Source organism: Dioscorea cayenensis, chromosome 17, assembly GCF_009730915.1.
Source record: "Dioscorea cayenensis subsp. rotundata cultivar TDr96_F1 chromosome 17, TDr96_F1_v2_PseudoChromosome.rev07_lg8_w22 25.fasta, whole genome shotgun sequence".
NCBI lineage: Eukaryota > Viridiplantae > Streptophyta > Magnoliopsida > Dioscoreales > Dioscoreaceae > Dioscorea > Dioscorea cayenensis.
In genome coordinates, this window is record NC_052487.1 from 18,591,913 (window position 1) to 18,612,390 (window position 20,478).

The window sequence follows — 20,478 nt, forward strand, 5'->3', positions numbered from 1 at the left end:
TTGTGACACTAAAAATATCACAAATGATATAATATTCAATTAATTGTGACATTACAAAAAATTAATTTATGCCATATTTTTTAACAACTATGCATGTCACAAAGTGTTTATTTTCTTGTGACATCTATATTTTTGTCACCTTAATTGAATGATCAATGATTTAATGACGAAAATATTTTTTATTAATGAATGATTTTCATCATCACGAAAATAGACTTTTGTCACTAAATATTATATTTTTTAACAATATATAGTGACATTCAACATTTTTTATAACGCTATTCTATTAAAAATGGCGACGAATTTTTTTTTTATTTATTATTTGAAAATCAAAGAAATGTCAAAATTGATAAAACTTTACCTCATATTTAGTGACAATTCATAACATTTTATGACATCTTAGTACAATATTTTGTGATAAAATGCATGTCATTAATGATTATAAAATAGGTAACATATAACAATTTTGTCACGTAAAAGATATCATTGTGTAACGAACATGTAAATTGTTACATTAACCATTTAGCGACGGAGAAAAAGCAATAAAATGTGTTGACCATAAAAAAGTGTCACAAAATATTTTTGGTTATAAAAATATATTATTTTATGACATTATTGAATATCACTACAAGAAAAACAGGATTTTGGCACAATCTATTTGGCAATGTTTTGATTTCGTGTCAAATTTGTCACAGAAATTGGCATGAAATAACTTTTGGTGACAAAGTTGTCACAACATTTGGCACCGTTAACAAATTGTGACAATTTTGTCACGATATTTAGCATCATTTATGTTTGTGTCTAAAATTTAGACAAAAACCCATGCCAAAACTATAGCAAAAACCATGGCAAACTCATTATTTCTTTATTTGTCACGGTTTTTGGCATAATAAAGGCTAAACCGTGCCGAAATACATGACAATTTAGTGATTGGTATTTGGCATGGTTTTTGGCATGGTTTTGGCTTGACCATGCCAAGAAACATGACAAACTCATCATCCCCTTCTTTGTCACAGTTTTTGGCACGGTTTGACCTAAACCATGCCAAAAACTGTGACAATTGAGGACATGGTATTTGTCACGATTATTATTACGGTTAGGCCTTTACAGTGACAAAAACCGTGATAAACTCATCATCTATTTCTTTGTGATAGTGTTTGGCATGGTAAAGGCTAACCCATGCCAAACTCAATAACAATTGAGTACCTAGTATTTGTCATGATGTTTGGCACAGTTTTGCCTTAGTCATGCCAAAAAATATGACAAACTCATCATCCCCTTTTTGGTCACTATTTTTGGCATAGTCATGCCTAAACCGTACCAAATTCTGTGACAATTGAGTACATGGTATTTGTCATGGTGTTTGACACAATTTAGGCATGACCGTGCCAAAAAATGTGGCAAACTCATCATCCCCTTCTTTGTCACTGTTTTTGGCACGGTCATGCCTAAACCGTGTCAAAATCCTTGACAATTGAGTCCATGGTATTTGTCACAGTTTTTGGCATGGTTTAGACATGACCGTGCCAAAAAACGTGACAAACTCATCATCCCCTTCTTTATCATTTTTTTTTTCATGGTCATGCCTAAACCGTGCCAAAAACCGTGACAAATACCATGTACTCAATTGTCATGGATTTTGGCACGGTTTAAGCATGACTGTGCAAAAAATGTGACAAACTCATCATCCCTTTTTTGTCACTGTTTTTTGGCACGGTCATCCATAAACCGTGTCAAAATCCATGACAATTAAGTACACGGTATTTGTCAAGGGTGTTGGCACGATTTTGGCTTGACCGTGCCAAAAACCATGACAAACTCATCCCTTTCTTTGTCACGGTTTTGGGCTCAACCGTGACAATGGTGTACATGGTATTTGGCACGGTTTAATTTTATTCATGCCAAAAACCGTGAGAAACTCATCACCCTTTTCTCTGTCACGATTTTTGGCACGGTCAACCCAAAACCGTACCAAAAACTTAATTTTATTCTATATTTAATAATAATTACATAACAATTATACCCAATTTATAATAATTATGCATCCACAATAAAAAAATTAATTTTTTTATTATAATTTAAAATTATATAAGTATAGATTTTTTTTAATAATTTAATTTCACATACAAATGATATTCTATATTTATAATAATTATACTCTTTTTATAATGATTTCTTACCCCAATAAAAAAAACTTAATTTTTCCTTACATACTATTTTCTTAAAAACTCTCTACTATGCTTCACAAAAATATATGAGAATTTTCTTGCATAATTTAATTACGCATACACATGATATTCTATATTTATAATAATAATTATACTCTATTTATAATAATTACATAATGATTACAAGATAATTACATAATAATTATACTTTTTCATAATAATTACGTACCCACAATAAAAAAAACTTAATTTTTGCATAATATTTTCTTGCATAATAGTTGATAAGCTTCATGCATCAAGGAATTTGTATCAGTAAATTCAACATTTTATCTCCAAGTTAACATATAATTGAATCAAGACTGCTTCCAGAATATATATTTATTAAAGAATAAATAAATTATTATATATAATAATAAATATATAATAATAATAATAATAATAATAATAATAATAATAGTAATAGTAATAGTGGTTATGGGGAAAAGTGAAAACCTAGGTCAAGTTTTCCCAACCCGCTCAAAATTTCACCGCCTGCCGCTGCCGCCAAATCCCAACTCTCGAAGGCCATCAAAATTTCATCCCTATAATGTATGAATCATATGTAAATCTTGCAAATATAAATCTTATCATGGGCGCATGAGTTATCAAAATTTTGATACCAGACTAGCGGAAGGAAAAGAGAGCATATTATCACACTATTTGATCCTGTTGCAAAAGTACCAAGATTCTTTTGGCCTCTAGATGAACTTCTAATGTTTGAAAAACATGTTTAAATAATGGTTTGAGTTATCTGATTAGGTATTCTTATTTACACAAAACTAAATAAGAGTGAGAAAGAAGTAGTTCGCATTCAAATGGATGCAATGAAGGAAAAGCTTGTTTTAATCATCTGTACCTCACCATAAACCTCGTTGATCCTGGATCACCTTATCTATCAGCTCTACCACGAAGCTGTAGAAGGTATAAGTGGATTTGTAAGATGATAAAAGAAATTAGAAAATGTCAAATAAAAAACACTTCCTTACAAATGACAAAGCAACGTGTGTCGTAATAAACATTGAAAATAAGTGGATCAGTTGCACCATCAATCAGCAGATGCCTACACATGCCTCTTGAGAAAGAATTTTCAATTATCTCAAAAGCAACTCTAGTGGTTGTTTCTATCTAGTAAATGCAAATTAATATCGAACTGCAAAATATAGAATGTGACACCTAATATAATTTGCAAATCGGTTGTCAAAAACATGAAATAAAACATCAAAAGCATTAAGATTCAAATTTGTCTTATGCCCATCACAGATATGGTACTATTGTAAGGGTGATAGTCCTAACCTATTCGCCTAGATTCATACAAAGATGTTCGAATCTCATGAAGTCCCCCCAGCCTTTTTGCTCTAGCTCTTTCATTAAGATAATGTGCAATTATGAAGGGGATTGAGGAAATTCTTGTTTTTATAAAGCATGCAATTATGGACAGAAGCAATGGTTTCCTGTTCAATTTAAATATAAAAAAGTTGAAGTCCATTATAGATGAGTACTTGCAGCCACAATTTTTTATGTTGAGTTGGAGATACCATGCCTGTATGTCTAAAGCAAACATTTTTAAAACTTTTTTATTATTCTTTGGACTTGTCTTACCTTAATATTTAGGAAAAGTATATACATATATAATTATATAATATTTACCAACAATATAAGTTTGTTCTCTAATTAATTTCTCGGCAGGAAAAATGGATTAATCATGCCTTTCTTGCTTTTTAAGATCATATCAATATTTGTATAATAAAGTATGAACTTATATACATTGATTGATAAACTAATCCACAAAACACATGCTTATGCTTTAATATTTAACATCTTCATTGAAAAACTAGACAATGCATATATTCCATATCCAAAGAATAGATTTCAAAGACAAAAACACAAACCTGGATGATTTGGTGGAACAAGTGCATCGAAAGAGAAAGGAACTCCTCGTAAACTCCAAATCCACCCGCCGACTAACTATAACCAAAAAACTAGAGCTAAAATGTGTACATTACCTCAACTACCCCATTCCCCCACTCATAACAACCCAAAACTAAATTTTCAAACAAATTAAACAAAACAATATGCAAGATTATCCCAGTCTCTCAAATCCCCAAAACCATTCCGATCCATGCCCCAACACCACCACCTTCACTATATATGATACCCCAAAGAGGAAAACAACCAACAAGAAGCCAAGATCAAGGTGTAAAAAAGTCCAAACACCCTAAAAACACCAACCTCTCTCACTATCCCACCACTCCTCTCAAAAAACCACTTCAACGACTCCAAACACGCAATTTCCTCCTAGATCTCTACCGATCTTGAGCTCACCACCCAAAACTCCCTTCAACGACTCCGTCTAGAGTGCCCAAACCCTCCCACCCGAGCTCCAGCGGTCCAAGATTCAAGTGCTGGGGATCGAGAGACCAAGAATTCCAAGCAATGGAAAAAAAAGATAGAGATGAGAAACAAACATTAACAGATATGAATAGATTGATTATGTAAAATACGAAATCACTGGCAACTGCTGCACATGAATATGTGAAGGAAATAGTGCTTGAGTTGTCACTAGTTCAACTGTGACCTTGTCCTTGTAGAAGGGGCAGAAGGAGCTCAATCACCACCAGACAACACACAAATGCCGATTGTGCCTGCGTGCGTACTCCAACAAGGTTTCCAGAACTTTGAGGTTGATGGCTTGGCTTTACCTCGTCGGCAGGTGAGGGGTTGGGATTAGGCGGCATGCGATGAAGTTTTGAGCTGGTTGAGAAACTAAGCCTAGGTTTTCACTTTTTCCCATAACCAATATTATTATTACTATTATTATTATTATTATTTATATTTATTATTATTATATAAAATAATAATTTATTTATCTTTAATAAATATATATTTATTTTTAAATTTTTAAAAGAAATACAAAATTATTATAATTCTTTAATTTGTTAATTAATTAATTTATTATAATTTTTACATATAAATATTATCACAATTATATACAAAAAAAATTAATATCAAAATTTAAACCGATTCGGTGGCCTTCGAGAGTTTGCACGGTGAGTGGTCCCAAGAGAGGGTCGTTGGATTCAAGATCATATTTATTTATGTATTTTTATGATTATTAGTAAAAAAGATACCTTTTCTTTTTTATTTTCATTTAAAAACCTAAAATTATTTTAATGAGGTAAAACCTCAATTTTTATACCTCGACGGTTAGATGCATATTTGTAATAATTATAATAATATTTTAATAAAATTTTATAAATAAATTATAATAAACAAAATTGTTAATAACTACAATTATTGTTTCATACAAATTTTGATAGCTTTCAAACTTAAGTAGCAACAAATAAATGCTAGATCAGTGCCTTAATGTTGTGTTGTTAAGTTGACATTTGATTCTTGGATGATTCATATGTAGAATTTCTATCGTTTGGTGTAGGAAAACTGGCATATTGCTAAGATGGCTAGAGATTATTTATCACCCCATTCCTTTAACATTGATGATGCAGTTAATGTCCTACTTAATGGGCTGGCAAGTGATCTTTTATTTTATTTTTTTTATGGTAGAGCAAGTGGTTTGCATATGCATTGATAGGATTGGATGATTCAATTTGATGGATAGCAGTCATCTCTGCATTTGAGAGTTGGTATTCTACTTTCTTCAGCAATCAGTGTCACCTTTCCTTGAAGCCGCTTGTCCATATTTATTAACTGGGGAAAAACTATCGATAGCATAATCTAAACATAATGTGGATTTAAATAAATTCTGGAAGTATTCTTGATTCGGTTCTATGTTAACTTGGAGATAAAGTGTTGAATTTACTGATACAAATTCCTTGATGCAACAAACAGTTTAAAGAATAACAACTTTGTCTTGGTTTTCAGTACAGCAAAATTTCCATTGAACACAAAATTCTTTGCATTGTGGTACAAGTGGGTATATTCTTCTCCACCAATATTAAACAACTGCATAGAAATCTAAAAATTAAGGCGGCAGCAGCAGCTAGCTTTTATAACATTAAATGAACTAGGGGATGGCCAGATCATTGTGATAAGGTGAGGTGGAATACTTGGCAGCTTGGTTTGTAAGAATTCTTGTTGCCAGCTTGCTCAAATTTTTTCATGGCATCTTCATTCTCCTCCAAACCAGTCTGAACAAAATATCTTATCCACCAGGACGAGCTCCTTAATTTCTCCTTCAGATGAAATAAACATGAGAAAATGTAAGCATTGGCAAATGGTTGGATATGCAGTGTTCATTGATGTTATTACACAAACTATTTGCACTCTACAATTCATAATCTACAGATATTGTTTATCTACAATCCGCAGATACAAAATGAAAGCACTAAAATAAAAATGAAGCTTTGATGGGCTTTAGTTTTGAGCAAGACATTTTCAAATACAATCAAATTAGATAACATCAATGCTATCAAAGTAGAACCTTTCAGATCATCAGATCATACATAAATCATATGAACATAATTCAAAATGTTTATACACAAGTTCATGTTTATACAACAATGTTTATACATAATGCAAGGAGTAACATCTTGAAGAACATCACATATCCACATAACCCTTCATTCAACCACATGCTTTTTATAGTTGTAAACAAAGAATTATATGGGACATTTTAAAAAAGAAAATAATTAATGACGAACAATAAACAAAAACAATGCATTGGTGGAACATGAAGCTTATCAACTATTATGCAAGAAAATATTATGCAAAAAAAATTAAATTTTTTTTATTGTGAGTACATAATTATTATGTAATTATTTTGTAATCATTATGTAATTATGATAAATGGAGTATAATTATTAAAATATAGAATATCATGCGTATGCTTAATTAAATTATGCAAGAAAATTCTCATATATTATACTAGAAAGTTTCTAAGAAAATATTATGCAAGAAAAAAATTAAGTTTTTTTTTTATTGTGGGAAACAAATTATTATAAAAAGAGTATAATTATTATAAATATAGAATATCATGTGTATGCGTAATTAAATTATTCAAAAAAAATCTATACTTATATATCTAATTTTAAATTATAATAAAAAAATTAAATTTTTTTATTATGGATGCGTAATTATTATAAATAGGTATAATTATTGTGTAATTATTATAAATATAGAGTAACATTAAGTTTTTGGTACTGTTTTGGGTTGACTGTGCCAAAACTGTGACAGAGAAAGGGATGATGAGTTTGTCACGATTTTGGCACGAACAATGCAAAACCGTGGTTAAAACCATGTCAAATACCATGTACACCACTGTCACAGTTTTTGGCTCGGTTCTGGCTAAACCGTGCCTTAAACCATGACAAAGAAAGGGATGATGAGTTTGTCATGATTTTTTACACAGTCAAGACAAAACCATGCCAACACCCGTGACAAATATCATGGACAAAAGAAGGGGATGATGAGTTTGTCATGATTTTTAGCACGGTCATGCCTAAACCATGCCAAAAATCGTGACAAATACCATGTACTCAATTGTCATGAATTTTGACATGGTTTAGGGATGATTATGCCAAAAAAATCACAAAAAAGGGGATGATGAGTTTGTCATGTTTTTTGGCACAATCATGCTTAAACCGTGCCAAAATCCATGACAATTGAGTACATAGGTATTTGTCACTATTTTTGGCATGGTCCTAAATCGAGCCAAAAATAGTGACAAAGAAGGGGATGATGAGTTTGTCACGTTTTTTGGCACGGTCATGCCTAAACTGTGTCAAACACCATGATAAATACCATGTACTCAATTGTCACAAATTTTAGCATAGTTTAGGCATTACCGTGCCAAAACAATAACAAAGAAGGGGAAGATGAGTTTGTCACATTTTTTGTCACGGTGAAGCCAAAACCGTGACAAATACCATGTACTCAATTGTCACGGAGTTTGGCAAGGGTTAGCCTCTACCGTGCCAAACATTGTGACAAAAAAAAAGGATGATAAGTTTGTCATGGTTTTTGTCACTTAAAGGCTTAACCGTGCCAATAATTGTGGCAAATACCATGTCCTTAATTGTCACAGTTTTTGGCACTGTTTGACCATGCCAAAAACTGTGACAAAGAAGGGGATGATGAGTTTGTCACATTTCTTGGCATGGTCAAGCCAAAACCATGCCAAATACCATGTACTCAATTGTCACATATTTTGGCATGGTTTAGCCTTTACCGTGCCAAAAAAACCGTGACAAATAAAGAAACGGTGAGTTTGCCAGGGTTTTCGGTACAATTTTGGCATGGGTTTTTGTCTAAATTTTAGACGCAAACATAAATGGTGCTAAATACAGTGACAAAATTGTCACAATTTGGTAACCGTACCAAATGTCGTGACAACTTTGTCACTAAAATTTATTTCATGCCAAATAGTTCATGCCAAAATCCTGTTTTTCTTGTAGTGATTGAATACTAACATATTTTTGACAAAATACATATATATAGATAGATAATTATAGGATATCAACTACACCTAAACACGATCTTCCAATTCACTGAGAACATCAATATAATATAAATTTCAATGTTTTTGAATATTGGTAATATAATTAAAATTTGCACTGCATTAATGAACACAATAACAACAACCCCCGAGAGTTTGAAATTGAAGCTAAGACCGAGCCAAAACCTAATTGAATGGATAAGTGGATGGCAACTTCGATCCCATGTAAGAGAACTACATGAGTTTCAATTTATTTTATAAGGAGACATGCTGATAACTTAATTTGATAGGTAAATGAATTAAATGCAGCAATTTATTTTTTTAGTTATTTTGAATTATTTGACTCTCTAAAATTTTCCTATTTTATTAGAAATTATTTTATTTTTTATTTTTAAAAATAAAAAAATTAAAAATCAATTTGTGATTTATTTTTATTTATTTAGTTTTAACCTTTTAGCACCAATGACATGTGGGCCAATTGATTAGGTTGCTTAATTTTCCCGTTAGGTCAAGTAGGCCTCGCTCGGACCCAACAAGTATGCCCTGTATCATGGGACAGTTTCAAGTTTAGTTCTTATTGACCCTTTCTCTAATTTATGCTAAAAAACAAGCTAACTGCATGCATTTAAAGTATGAAAAAAAAAACATATTTCATGCACTCATCATTTAGTCCTTGGAAGTTATTCTTCAAATTATCCTCAAAATTATACTTGATGTGTTCCACAATGAAGTTTTCTTTATTACGCTTATTACCAGATTCTGTTGATGATGGCTCTTTGGAATTTAATTGATATGGAGCATATGATTTTTAATACATAAAAGGGCTGTTTGGATGGGCTTATTTTATGTTCAAAAGTGTTTTTTTATAAGTTATGCATTTTTTGGGATTTAAAAAACATGTTTGTTTGGGCTTTTGGGCAGAAGTAAAAGCTAATAAAGGCCTTGTTTGGATTGGCTTCTAACAAAAGTGTTTTTTTTAAGTTCTATGAAAGCACTTTTGATAAAAGTGCTTTTCAGAGTAAGTTGAGTGCTTTTCTGTATTTTATGTTTAGATAAGTTAATTCAGAAGCACTTTTATATGTGTGAATTTGTTTGAATGTGGAATTGTAAAAGCACTTTTGGAGATGACAAATTACTAAAATGGGCATTCTTTGAGTTTTTCTTAAGTTACTATTATATATTGATTCTGATAATGATAATGGCAATTGTAATGTTCATAATAATTATTGTATGATGATTACATGCATGTCTAATTGCAATTATGATATTAATTATAATTACAATAATTATTATTATTGTTATCATTAACCCGAATATGGGGTTAAAACCACCCTATCTATGTAATGATTATAATAAACTATTGTATTATAATTACAATTATAATATTAATTATATTTATTATTATTATTATTATTATTATTATTATTATTATTATCATTATTATTGTTATTATTATTATTATTATTATTATTATTATTATTATTATTATTATTATTATTGTTATTATTATTATTGTTATTGTTATTATTGTTATTGTTATCATTAACCCGGATATGGGGTTAAAACCACTCTATCTAAATGTATACATATTGATATTGATAATAATGATAATGACAATTTTAATGATAATAATAACTTATACAATTCTCATTACAATTATAATATTAATTACTATTATTATAATTATTCTTATCATTAACCCGGATATGTGGTTTGTAAACCACTCTATCTATATATGTATGTATAGTAATATATACATTTAGAGAATTATTAACCACAATAATTCCTTTCATTTTTTTTTAAAAGAAAATAAAAGAGTGAAGTTTACTTTCTTGTGTTTGGAGGGAGAAACCAAAAAACCTGTACAAAATTATGGAGGGAGAAATTAATAAAATTTTCATTTCTTTTTCTTCCATTTGTTCATGTCACTTTTCTTTCATTCCTCTCAAGCATCCTGTGTTTGGATCTATCAAGGAAATTATTATGCATAAATGAGACATTCTTATAACAACACTTGAATACTCAAATAACAACAACACTTGAAAAGGAAACCTTCTTCTGAATGAAAAACAACACTTGAACAACATTAGACCTCAAATACACAATATTCATGCTTACAACACTTGAACAACATTAGAATACAACATACACAATATTCATGCTTACAACACTTGAACAACATTAGAATACAACATACACAATATTCATGCTTACAACACTTGAACAACATTAAAATACAACATACACAACATTCATGCTCAATTACAACACTTAAATACTACAACATTAGAAGACAACATAAACAATATTCATGCTTACAACACTTGAACAACATTACACAATATTCATGACAAATTAAGATGAAATTGATGCACAAGAGAAGAGAAGAGAACGAAAATGAAAAACAAAAGCCAAGATAGAAGGAAAATCATAAAATCATTTAATTTGGACTTGGAGAAAGCAGTGATCCTTATCATCAAAAGATTCTATTGTTGACAATTGATTAATTTTTTTTATTCCAAACTAAATCTCTTAAAAAAAATTCAAATTACAAAGCAATTATCCTTGTCATCAAAACATCCCTATATCTACCATACCTGTTTGGATTTGATATTTCTCAAAATTATCTCTTTAAACATGGAAAAAAAGTTATATCTAGAAAAATTTATTTTCATAGGCTAGAAATTTTAATAAGCATATACAACCCAACCTTAAGTCACTCTATTTTAAAATCATAAATTAAACATTTATTTTAATAAGCACATACAACCCAACCTTAAGTCACTCTATTTTAAACAAAAAAAATCTTAGAACCATGACATAAACGAATTGGCACTAACTCCCTTCAAATCTTTAATATCATAGCGTAAAAACTTAGATCTAACAAAAATCCCCACAATATCTCAACCAAAAAAAAAAAAAAAATTTTGACATTATCTCAACCAAAATACATATCTTAAAACTTACCGGTGAGAAATCAAAGATTAAGGCTAGAGAACGACTGGAGGGTTGCCGGTGATAGCGCAACAAGGATCGGCGGCCAGCGTGTAGGCGAGTTAGGAGATTCAAAGGATTCAACACCAATAGCATAGGGCACTAAAAATGAGCGCTGGCCGGGAGGAAAAAGATAAGGAATGATAAGGAATTTTTATTATTTGTCAAGGGTAAGTTAGTAATTTCACACCACAAAAAACAGCTTCTCATAAGTGCTTTTCTGAGAAGCACCTGGTGGCCAGCTTCTGAAAAAAGCTGAATTTCAGCTTTTTCACAGCTTCTGCTTCTGTCCAAAAGCCCAAACAAACATGTTTTTTTAAAACCCGAAGTGCTTAACTTCTAAAAAACCACTTCTAGGCTCAAAATAAGCCCATTCAAACAACCCCAAAAAATATGGAAAACAGTTTTTTTTCAAAAGCTAGCAATGTGGTGCTTTTGAAAAAAGCACTTCTCAAAAGCTGTTATGGAGATTGTTAAATTACTAAATTACCCTTATCAAATAGAGGAATGACTGTTTTTATACTTTTTTGTTTATTAGTGTTAATATATTATTATTCTTATTAGTTTATTAATATTAGTATTAGTATTAGTATTGGTATTAGTATATTATTATTTATACAATTGTATATTAGTATTAGTACATTTGTATATTTGTGTATTTGTATTAGTATTATATTACTATTACTATTAATTAGTGTTAGTATTAGTATTATTATTAGTATATTAGTATTAGTATATTAATATATTAGTGATAAGTGCTTGTGTATAAGTAATACAAGTATACTTTTCTTACATTGAGCATTACTTTTATTAGATTTTATAGCTCATTCGTGTGTATTTGTGTTCTTTTGTGCATTTAGGGTTGTGGAGACAAGTTTGGAATAAAAGAAGCAAAAGTAGATAGTGGACGCTATTGTTAATGAAATTCTTGGATCGAATAAGGGTCAAGACACAAGTTGTGCTCACAGACATGTGGGTGTGAGCCAACCTCCATTATGCTCAAGTGAATACACAAAGTGGAGGGGCATAAAGGCAGTCACACTCATATGTTCCGATTTGTGCAACATTGTTAAGAGCTTTGTCAACGTGGTTTAATTGAAGACGCGACGTGATCTACCGCATGGATGTGTGCCCAATCATGCGGCCTCAATGAAGAAAGTGAATTCAGGAGTATTTCGGCAAAGTACTGTAGCAGTTTACTATAGCAAAACATTGTAGCAAAATCACTGTATCAGTTACTGTTCATAGCGCGCAGAAATTCCACACGCCCGTATGGATGTCCGATTTCAACCCTATAAATATCGCTTTGAGAGTTTTATTTAGGGATCTTCTTCCTATCTTTTGCCTATCTTTTGGGAAGAGCGTGGTTAGGGTTTAGAGAAGCTTTTGTTGGGTTTTAGGAGCGGTTCTACGGCATTCAACATCGATTTCCTTTGAAGGAGAGCTATTGGGAGAGCTTTCATCGGCATTGATTCGGTGAGGTGTGCCCTAGGCTTGACAACGGAACCCTTGGAGAAGACGAGGCGGCTCCTCAAGACCATCGACAAGGACGGCAAGGGGGTTATCTCTATGGATCTCTTGCACTTATTTTTTATTTCATTATTGATTTTGTTTTGCTCCATAGAGAGCTAAACCCTAGTGGGTGTTTGGACTTGTAAACCTTAGGATGATTTTGTTTCATTAACTCTTATTATATTTCCTTTAATTGATGTTTTAATTGAGTTCCAATCTTGTGTGCTTGTTGATTTGATTTTCCCTTAGAGTGACACTAGGGTTGAGAATCTATTTAGGTAATCCTTTGAAGGGGTGACAACTTCATTAGAGTTAGACTCAATGAGATTGAAGAGGGTTGAGAGGGTGAGTCGAAAGATAGCGGAATGTCCCCTTTCCCTTCCGACATGATTTATCCTACCTCCATGTTCCAAGAGTTCTTTTCGGTCGCAATAGAGTGAAGTGCTAAGAGACCAACTCCACTGGGGCTTAATTGTGCGAGCAACAGAGTGAAGTGTTGAAGTAATCCTTAGTGCTAGGGCTTAATCTTGACTAGAGGTCTTTCACCTAGACCAAAGGGTTAGATCTATATTAGGGAATATGTTTCATCACTTGGAATCCCTAGAGCTTCAAGCAGTCCTACACAGTGTGAGGCGTCGAGAGTATCCCTTTTTCGCCAGAGCATAGTGAAAAAGGCTACTCACGATTGACTTTAGGTTTGGGACCGTGTCTTTGGATCTCCACAACTCATTAAACTTTAATTAGGAGATATAATATTAGTCTTGCACTTGAAACAATAGTCCTAGAGTGAGCATTGTCCGAGTACCCCATCTTACCTTCGATTACCTCTCTCTCCTACTCTCGTTTGGTTTTTTTCTCTTTTACTTTTCTTTGCATTAATATTTTGAATCAAATCACAACTTGGTTTTCACTATAGTTAAATAGCAATACTTTGTATTTCCGAGCAACCATTCCCTGTGGATTCGACTACCAACTCAGCGGGGTATTTTATTACTTCCACAACCCGTGCACTTGCGGTACACACAAGCAAAGGGTGTGTCAATTAGTATTTGTAGTTGTTGTATTATTATTATTATTATTATTATTATTATTATTATTATTATTATTATTATTTGTATTAGTATTAGTATTATTATTAGTAAATTTGTATATTTGTATTAGTATTAGTTTTAATATTAGTATATTTGTGTTAGTATTATTATTATTAATATTAGTATATTAGTGTTAGCATTAGTATGTTAGTATATTAGTATTAGTATATTACTATTTATATTTGTGTTTATATTATTATTAGTATATTAATATTAGTATCAGTGTTTATTATATTAACTCAACGAAGGCCTATTTTAGTAATTTAACATTGAAAAAAGTCCTTTTAAGAATACACATCCAAACAACTTTACACATATAAAAGTACTTCTGAATTAATATATCCAAACGTAAAATATAGAAAAACACTTAACTTATTCTGAAAAGCACTTTTTTTAAAAAAATCATTCTACCAAATTGAAAAAAAAAAAAAAACTTTTTTCTTAAGCCAATCCAAACATAGCTATATTCGGATTTTCTCACTACTAGAATCTCTTTTGACTCTGAAATATTGTTTGCCAGCTTCTCACTGAGTAACGGCATTACATCCTTTCTTTTTATATTTGTTTTTTGGGTATAGTTTGAATATTTCTTGAAATCTTACAAGCAAAGTATCAATAAGCTGGCATGAAGCATATAACACTTTTTTTTAATTCCCTGGGCCCAAGCATATTTCTTTTTAGATTGATTTATTGATTTTAGGTTTCCATTCCATCAAACAATCAAGCTTTTTACAGTTTCATTTGACTGGTTGCTGACTTAGGTAATTTGGAATTTAACCTTTCTTAACTCAACTGTTTCCTTTAATTAGACTACTGTAAACATCATCCCTCAGATCTCATATATAATGGAAGCTCCACAGAGTATCATCACCAAATTAAAAACAAATTTAAAAAAGTTAAAATTAACATATCCTGATTATTGATTCTCAATTCTAATCACAAAAGATTAAAATCTTGCGTGCATGCAATTATGCAAACATTAATTCTGATTATAATTCTGAACGTCTTTCTTCAATCTCTCCGCAACTTTATCAGCTTCAAACCCACTGTTACCATTCTCTGAAGCCTAAATCACAACAGGGTCAAATCATAACCAATAATTAGTAATGAATACATATATATCTATATCGATATAAATGTGTATAAGAAAAGAAGAAAACTGATTATTAATAATTAATGTTAGCAAAATTTTCTTTTAGGAGTAGTGTTAGCAAATTAACAGAGTGTTATCTTAAATCATATAATTACTTTAGATTAGGGATCCTGGTTATCTATATATAATTTTTTTTCCCATTAAAGAATTGACATCATTTTAAATTTTGTAAAATAAATCATTTGATATATACTATTATAAACTACAATATTTAATTTTAATTTTAATTTTAATTTTAATTTTAATTCATATTATCAGGAAGTTAATCTATATAATAATATTCAAATTAATAGTTAGGTTACCAAATACTGCACTGTCATAAAAGCCTTTTCACCGGAGACGAAGTTGGCAGCTAAGATTTCCATCCCCTCTTCTTGGAGCACCCGGAGAATCTTGGAAAATACCAAAAAGCCACCGCGGAAACTAAGAAGAAACACAGATAATCCAGAACCCATGTCTTGAACCTCAACGTCCATTATAATATCCTTCATAGCTTCATCCAATCTCTTCGGCTTCACCATAACTTCCTTTTTTACTATCATAACAACCCAAATAAATTCATAGCATTACCATAACATGATCAAACTGAAATATACACATCCATTTTAAGCTCAAGAACTTGTTTAAAAAGCATAAATGTAAAGCATGATATATATATTAACCTATCCGAGCAAAAACTAGCACATGCCTAAAAGTATAGATTTTCTAAAAAAATCGGTCAATTATCAGAAACTCAGAAACTCGGAAAAACCAAACTGTAGATAGCATACATCATCCATTCAATTTGGCTTCTCAACTGAAGATATTTATAGGCTATAGCCAGAATCCTCTTTTGATGATTTTTGCTGGCTTCACTGTGTCCTATTGGTAAATTCTATACCATCCAACATGGCAACTAAATTAGGAGCTATGGCATTATTAACTCAAGATACAAGCTGTTTATATATGCCCATAGATCACTCCCTTCAGTATTCCATTGGCATGGAATGGTGCTTAAATGCATGCATAACACGAGCCAATACTAATACAATTAACTAATTAAATGGCATACGGAACCATACACAATATTACACATAAACTTGAGCATCAAATTCTAAACTCAAGCGTTTATGAAGTTTTAACCACACCCATGCATGGAATCTCCAAGGTTAACTTAAAACTTAAAACCAATTTTGAATCATGCAGGCACCCAATTTCAACTTCAAAGGCCCCATTCTCTCTAGCATGCATGCGAGCTAGCTAGCACTAGGATTCCATCCTCACACAGTCTCCCTCCCCAGCAACTATAAGTATATCCATCCCAAACCTTGCTCAACTCCTATAAGTTCTTCATATTCAAGCATGCATGAAAATATGCAGGTCTTCAAAAGTTTAGCAAATCATGCATGCCCTTTTAATGGATTCATGTATACACCACTGAACTCCAATATTTGCAAGAAATCATCAAGATATTAAGTTACACGCGCTTTCAAATCAAGCTATAACTTACACACATAATTCCATTCATGCATGTATTCACACCTAATTAATTAACCACATAACCACCTGAGTTTCTATTTTAACCAAGATGTTACCAACCTTACACTCATGCAACCCATTATATTTGCATGTATGAATAGAGCTTGAAGCCATGCTTATATGTCTTAAATTAACTAAACCAAAGGAAAACCAGGCCTCCTGTGGCAGCAGCAATTGTTGGGCTACAGCTCAATCAACAAGAACTGGGTGCATGCATGTAAAGAAGAAGGAAATCAAGAAAACCAAATAAACTACAGCCCCCTTACCTCAAAGTCGAGCGTGTTAGAGCTTAGAAATTAATAATGAAGCTATGGGACTTTGTATGGAGAGAGAGAGAGAGAGAGAGAGAGAGAGATAAAACACTAAAAATAAGATGTACACTAAACAAAACCTAAAGGCATTTTTATAGCTTACATATGTCAGTTAATTACAGTGCCTGATGATGACGTTGTCTTTCTTTCAAATTTCTCTTCCAATGGTCAACAATGGCGGCTACTTTTAATGTCGGTGAGCAGAGAACATGTGTTTTCGCAAGCAGCAAGCCTTGTGGCCACATATCTCCCTTGTTTCAAACATTGCAGCTGGTGTTATCTTTTATATATGATAGTGACAGCATATAGCGGTTGTTGCTTCTATAACCTTCTCCCCCGCTCATGTGATGCCGGTGGAGGCGGCAGAAATCCAGGTCTAGACAAAATTTGATTTAGATAATTATTAATATAAATAAAAAAATTTGTGTATACCCAGCCCGGTTTTAAATCTCAATAAATTTAATATATTTAAACCCATTTATTTTAAAACTGAGTTGTTCTAATGTCTAAATTTAACTGAATCCTATAATCTACTTTTAAGTTCACTCAAATATTAAATTATACAAAAAATAACTTAATTTACATTAAAAAAACAAACAAACGTCAACAATCCAAAGTTCAACTCAAATTATACAAAAATCTAAGTCTTAATAAAAAAAACAATATATATTTAAAATTTTTAGAAGATTGGGCTTAAAATAAATGGGTCTAATTAAAATTTTGGGATTTTAAAATTTTAGGGGATAAATGAGCCTAATTGTCCGAATTTTCATGTCTGCTCAGATTTAAATTTGGACAATCAAGCCGTGTTCGAACCCGGCCAGCATTTGTAAAACTTATGTCTAAATTCTTTTTATTTTGGGTCAAGACAAAATTAGGCAGGGGATCTAAATAGACTATTGCCATCTCTAGATGCCATGTGTCCTCAAACCTCATTAAAACTATCATATTGGATAATGACCGACTTTATAAGTCGGTCATAATAATGTAGAAACTTCTTTATGTTTGTTTGGAAGCGTGCAATGACAGTGAGGAACCGTCAAAGTTGGTGCTGGTCGACTCCAAGACTCCAGCAGAGATTTTAATTATTAAATCTCTCCTCCGTCACAGGCCAGGCTCAGTCGGCCGCTTAGCTTGTCAACTGACTCCGGTGGTGGACAATGGAGAAGAACAGAGCTCATGAAATGTAGCTTGGATAAAAGAGTGGAGAAGGGGGAGGGTCTTGGTCAACCATGAGAAGCTGGAGGTGGCTGCATTCGTTCATACTGTGCCCACCAATGCCATGGCCTTCACGTTTTTGTTTTGTTTTTTTCAAAAAGTAAATTTAGCCCCCTTCGAGATATAAAATGACATTTAGTTCCCTGCAAAAGTTACAGGCGCCCATAAAAAGATTTCAGATGTTACAATAACATTTTAGGTTTTTTTATTTTTTTTGTTAGAAAAGCGATAAATATTGATTCTAGGGCATGCGTACAGATGGCAGTGAGATTCTGTCCATCAACTCTCACTTAATCAGTGCAGGGATTAGACTCTGCACCCATAACTGGTATCTATTTTTATGTAATGTGATTTGATGTTGGGCAATTAACATGAACAATATTTTTCGTAACAGAACCAATGCCATTAAATTAAAGACTTTTTTTGGCAATAATATTTTAATTTGCCAAATTAATTTATACTTAAAGACAACTATTGATCATCTTTAAATTATGATTTCCAAACATATTGATTATCGCATGAAAAACAAATTATTTACATTTGAAAATATTATTAATAAACAAATAATTTCCCCATGAGGTTTGACAATTGATCAACCCTGATAGTAATAATTAAGGTTGAGAGGTGGCATTTGAAAGAAGGGCAATCAAGTGTATAAGAAAATCAAGAAGTCTCAAATGTAATGATTTTTTTTTTTTTAAAGTAAGTGGATAAACTATGAATAGCATTGCAAAAAAGCAAAAAGTAGAGAATTACAAAAAAAGAGAAAACACTAAAACAAGCAAAATATATCACTAGAGTTGATGAAATACAGAGAAAAAACATGACACCGGATAAAACACAACAGGATAGGTAGTAAAAGCTTCAGTGACCGCAAAAGGGCAATCACTGCACTCTAGGAAAAATGAATCATATGCACTTTCCACCATAGCTAGTGCATTTTATTTGGGACCATGGGCCACCAAAATAAAAATACGGCTAATCCATTCATATATGAGTAATAATATTTTTACAATGTAGGTTTACTGAATAGCTTTACGGAATGGCATGGATGCCAAGTTAGAATACCAATTAGGTTTCTCTCATGTTGTTTATTCTTTTTAAATTTAAATTTTTCTTGTTTGTGGTTTGCGGTTTATTGTTTATGATTTAAAGCCTAAGATTTATGATTTAGGGTTTTTAGTTTACCATTTAAGGTTTAGGATTTAGGGATTAGGTTTTTAAACTTTGGATATATAATTCTATAGTATTTGGGTTTAAAATTTTATAATATTAGAAATATTTTAAAAAGTTTCATAATTTTTAGAAATTAAAGTTTTATAGATTTTGAATTTAAAGTTTATGAATAAAAAATAACATAGATGCCAAGTTGTTGGCATCGACGCCATTCATTCTTCATATATTATATGTGTATATATATACATGCATCACTTATAATCACTAAAAAAAAATACAGTTTAGAAATAACTTCTCATAAACGAAGTTTTTTATTCTAAAAGCATCGATTTCAAAATTCTAAACATATATGTTTCTAAATTCTAACGGATTAAAATTTATTTTGAATTCTATAATGGAATGAATTTGAGGCATAAAATTTATTTATTTTTAAATATTAAAACGTTTATAATCTATTGTTAATTAAAATTAAATCCATAGGTATTAATTTAACAGCATCTGACATCTATATATCTACCTTTATGATAAAAAATATATCTACCTTCATGATTTTTTTTATCATGAGTCAAATTCCATTACACTTCCAGAGAACGAAAATATTTTATATAACTTTAATAAAAAATAAAATTTAAATTTAAAAAAAAAAAATAAGTTTTACCTGCAAGAATCTGTTGCAAATTTACACCTCCAAATTAACTTTTAAAAATTACGCTTCCACGAGATGATGTACAAAATCCATCACTTGGAGAAGAAAAAAGAATTATAATTAATTACAATACTGAAAATTTTGATCATGATTTGTTTATAAAAAACATCATAAAACTTAGACAAAAGAATACCAATACCT

General features: G+C 31.3%; 1 protein-coding gene across 2 annotated transcripts; it reads right to left on the reverse strand.

Annotated features, from left to right (window-relative positions):
• Positions 1-15,101: 15,101 nt before the first annotated feature.
• On the reverse strand, positions 15,102-17,274 carry LOC120280962. Of its 2 annotated transcripts, XM_039287926.1 has the most exons (3): positions 17,193-17,274; positions 15,711-15,943; positions 15,102-15,321 (listed from the first exon to the last, which is right to left on the reverse strand). In XM_039287926.1, the coding sequence occupies exons 2-3, from the start codon at positions 15,927-15,929 to the stop codon at positions 15,235-15,237; spliced, it is 306 nt and encodes a 101-aa protein (XP_039143860.1). In that variant the 5' UTR covers positions 15,930-15,943; positions 17,193-17,274; the 3' UTR covers positions 15,102-15,234. The 2 variants fall into 2 exon arrangements, with proteins under 2 accessions (XP_039143860.1, XP_039143859.1); XM_039287925.1 differs by lacking the exon at positions 17,193-17,274 and having other exon boundaries at positions 15,711-17,171.
• Between the last annotated feature and the right edge of the window lie 3,204 nt (positions 17,275-20,478).

Coding starts and splice junctions, on each gene's coding strand:
- LOC120280962 (XM_039287925.1), bottom strand. CDS start 15,950: ATGATAGTAAAAAAGGAAGTTATGGTGAAGCCGAAGAGATTGGATGAA. Junction 15,322..15,710: donor TTATGACAGTGCAGTATTTG/GTAACCTAACTA, acceptor GTTGTGATTTAG/GCTTCAGAGAATGGTAACAG.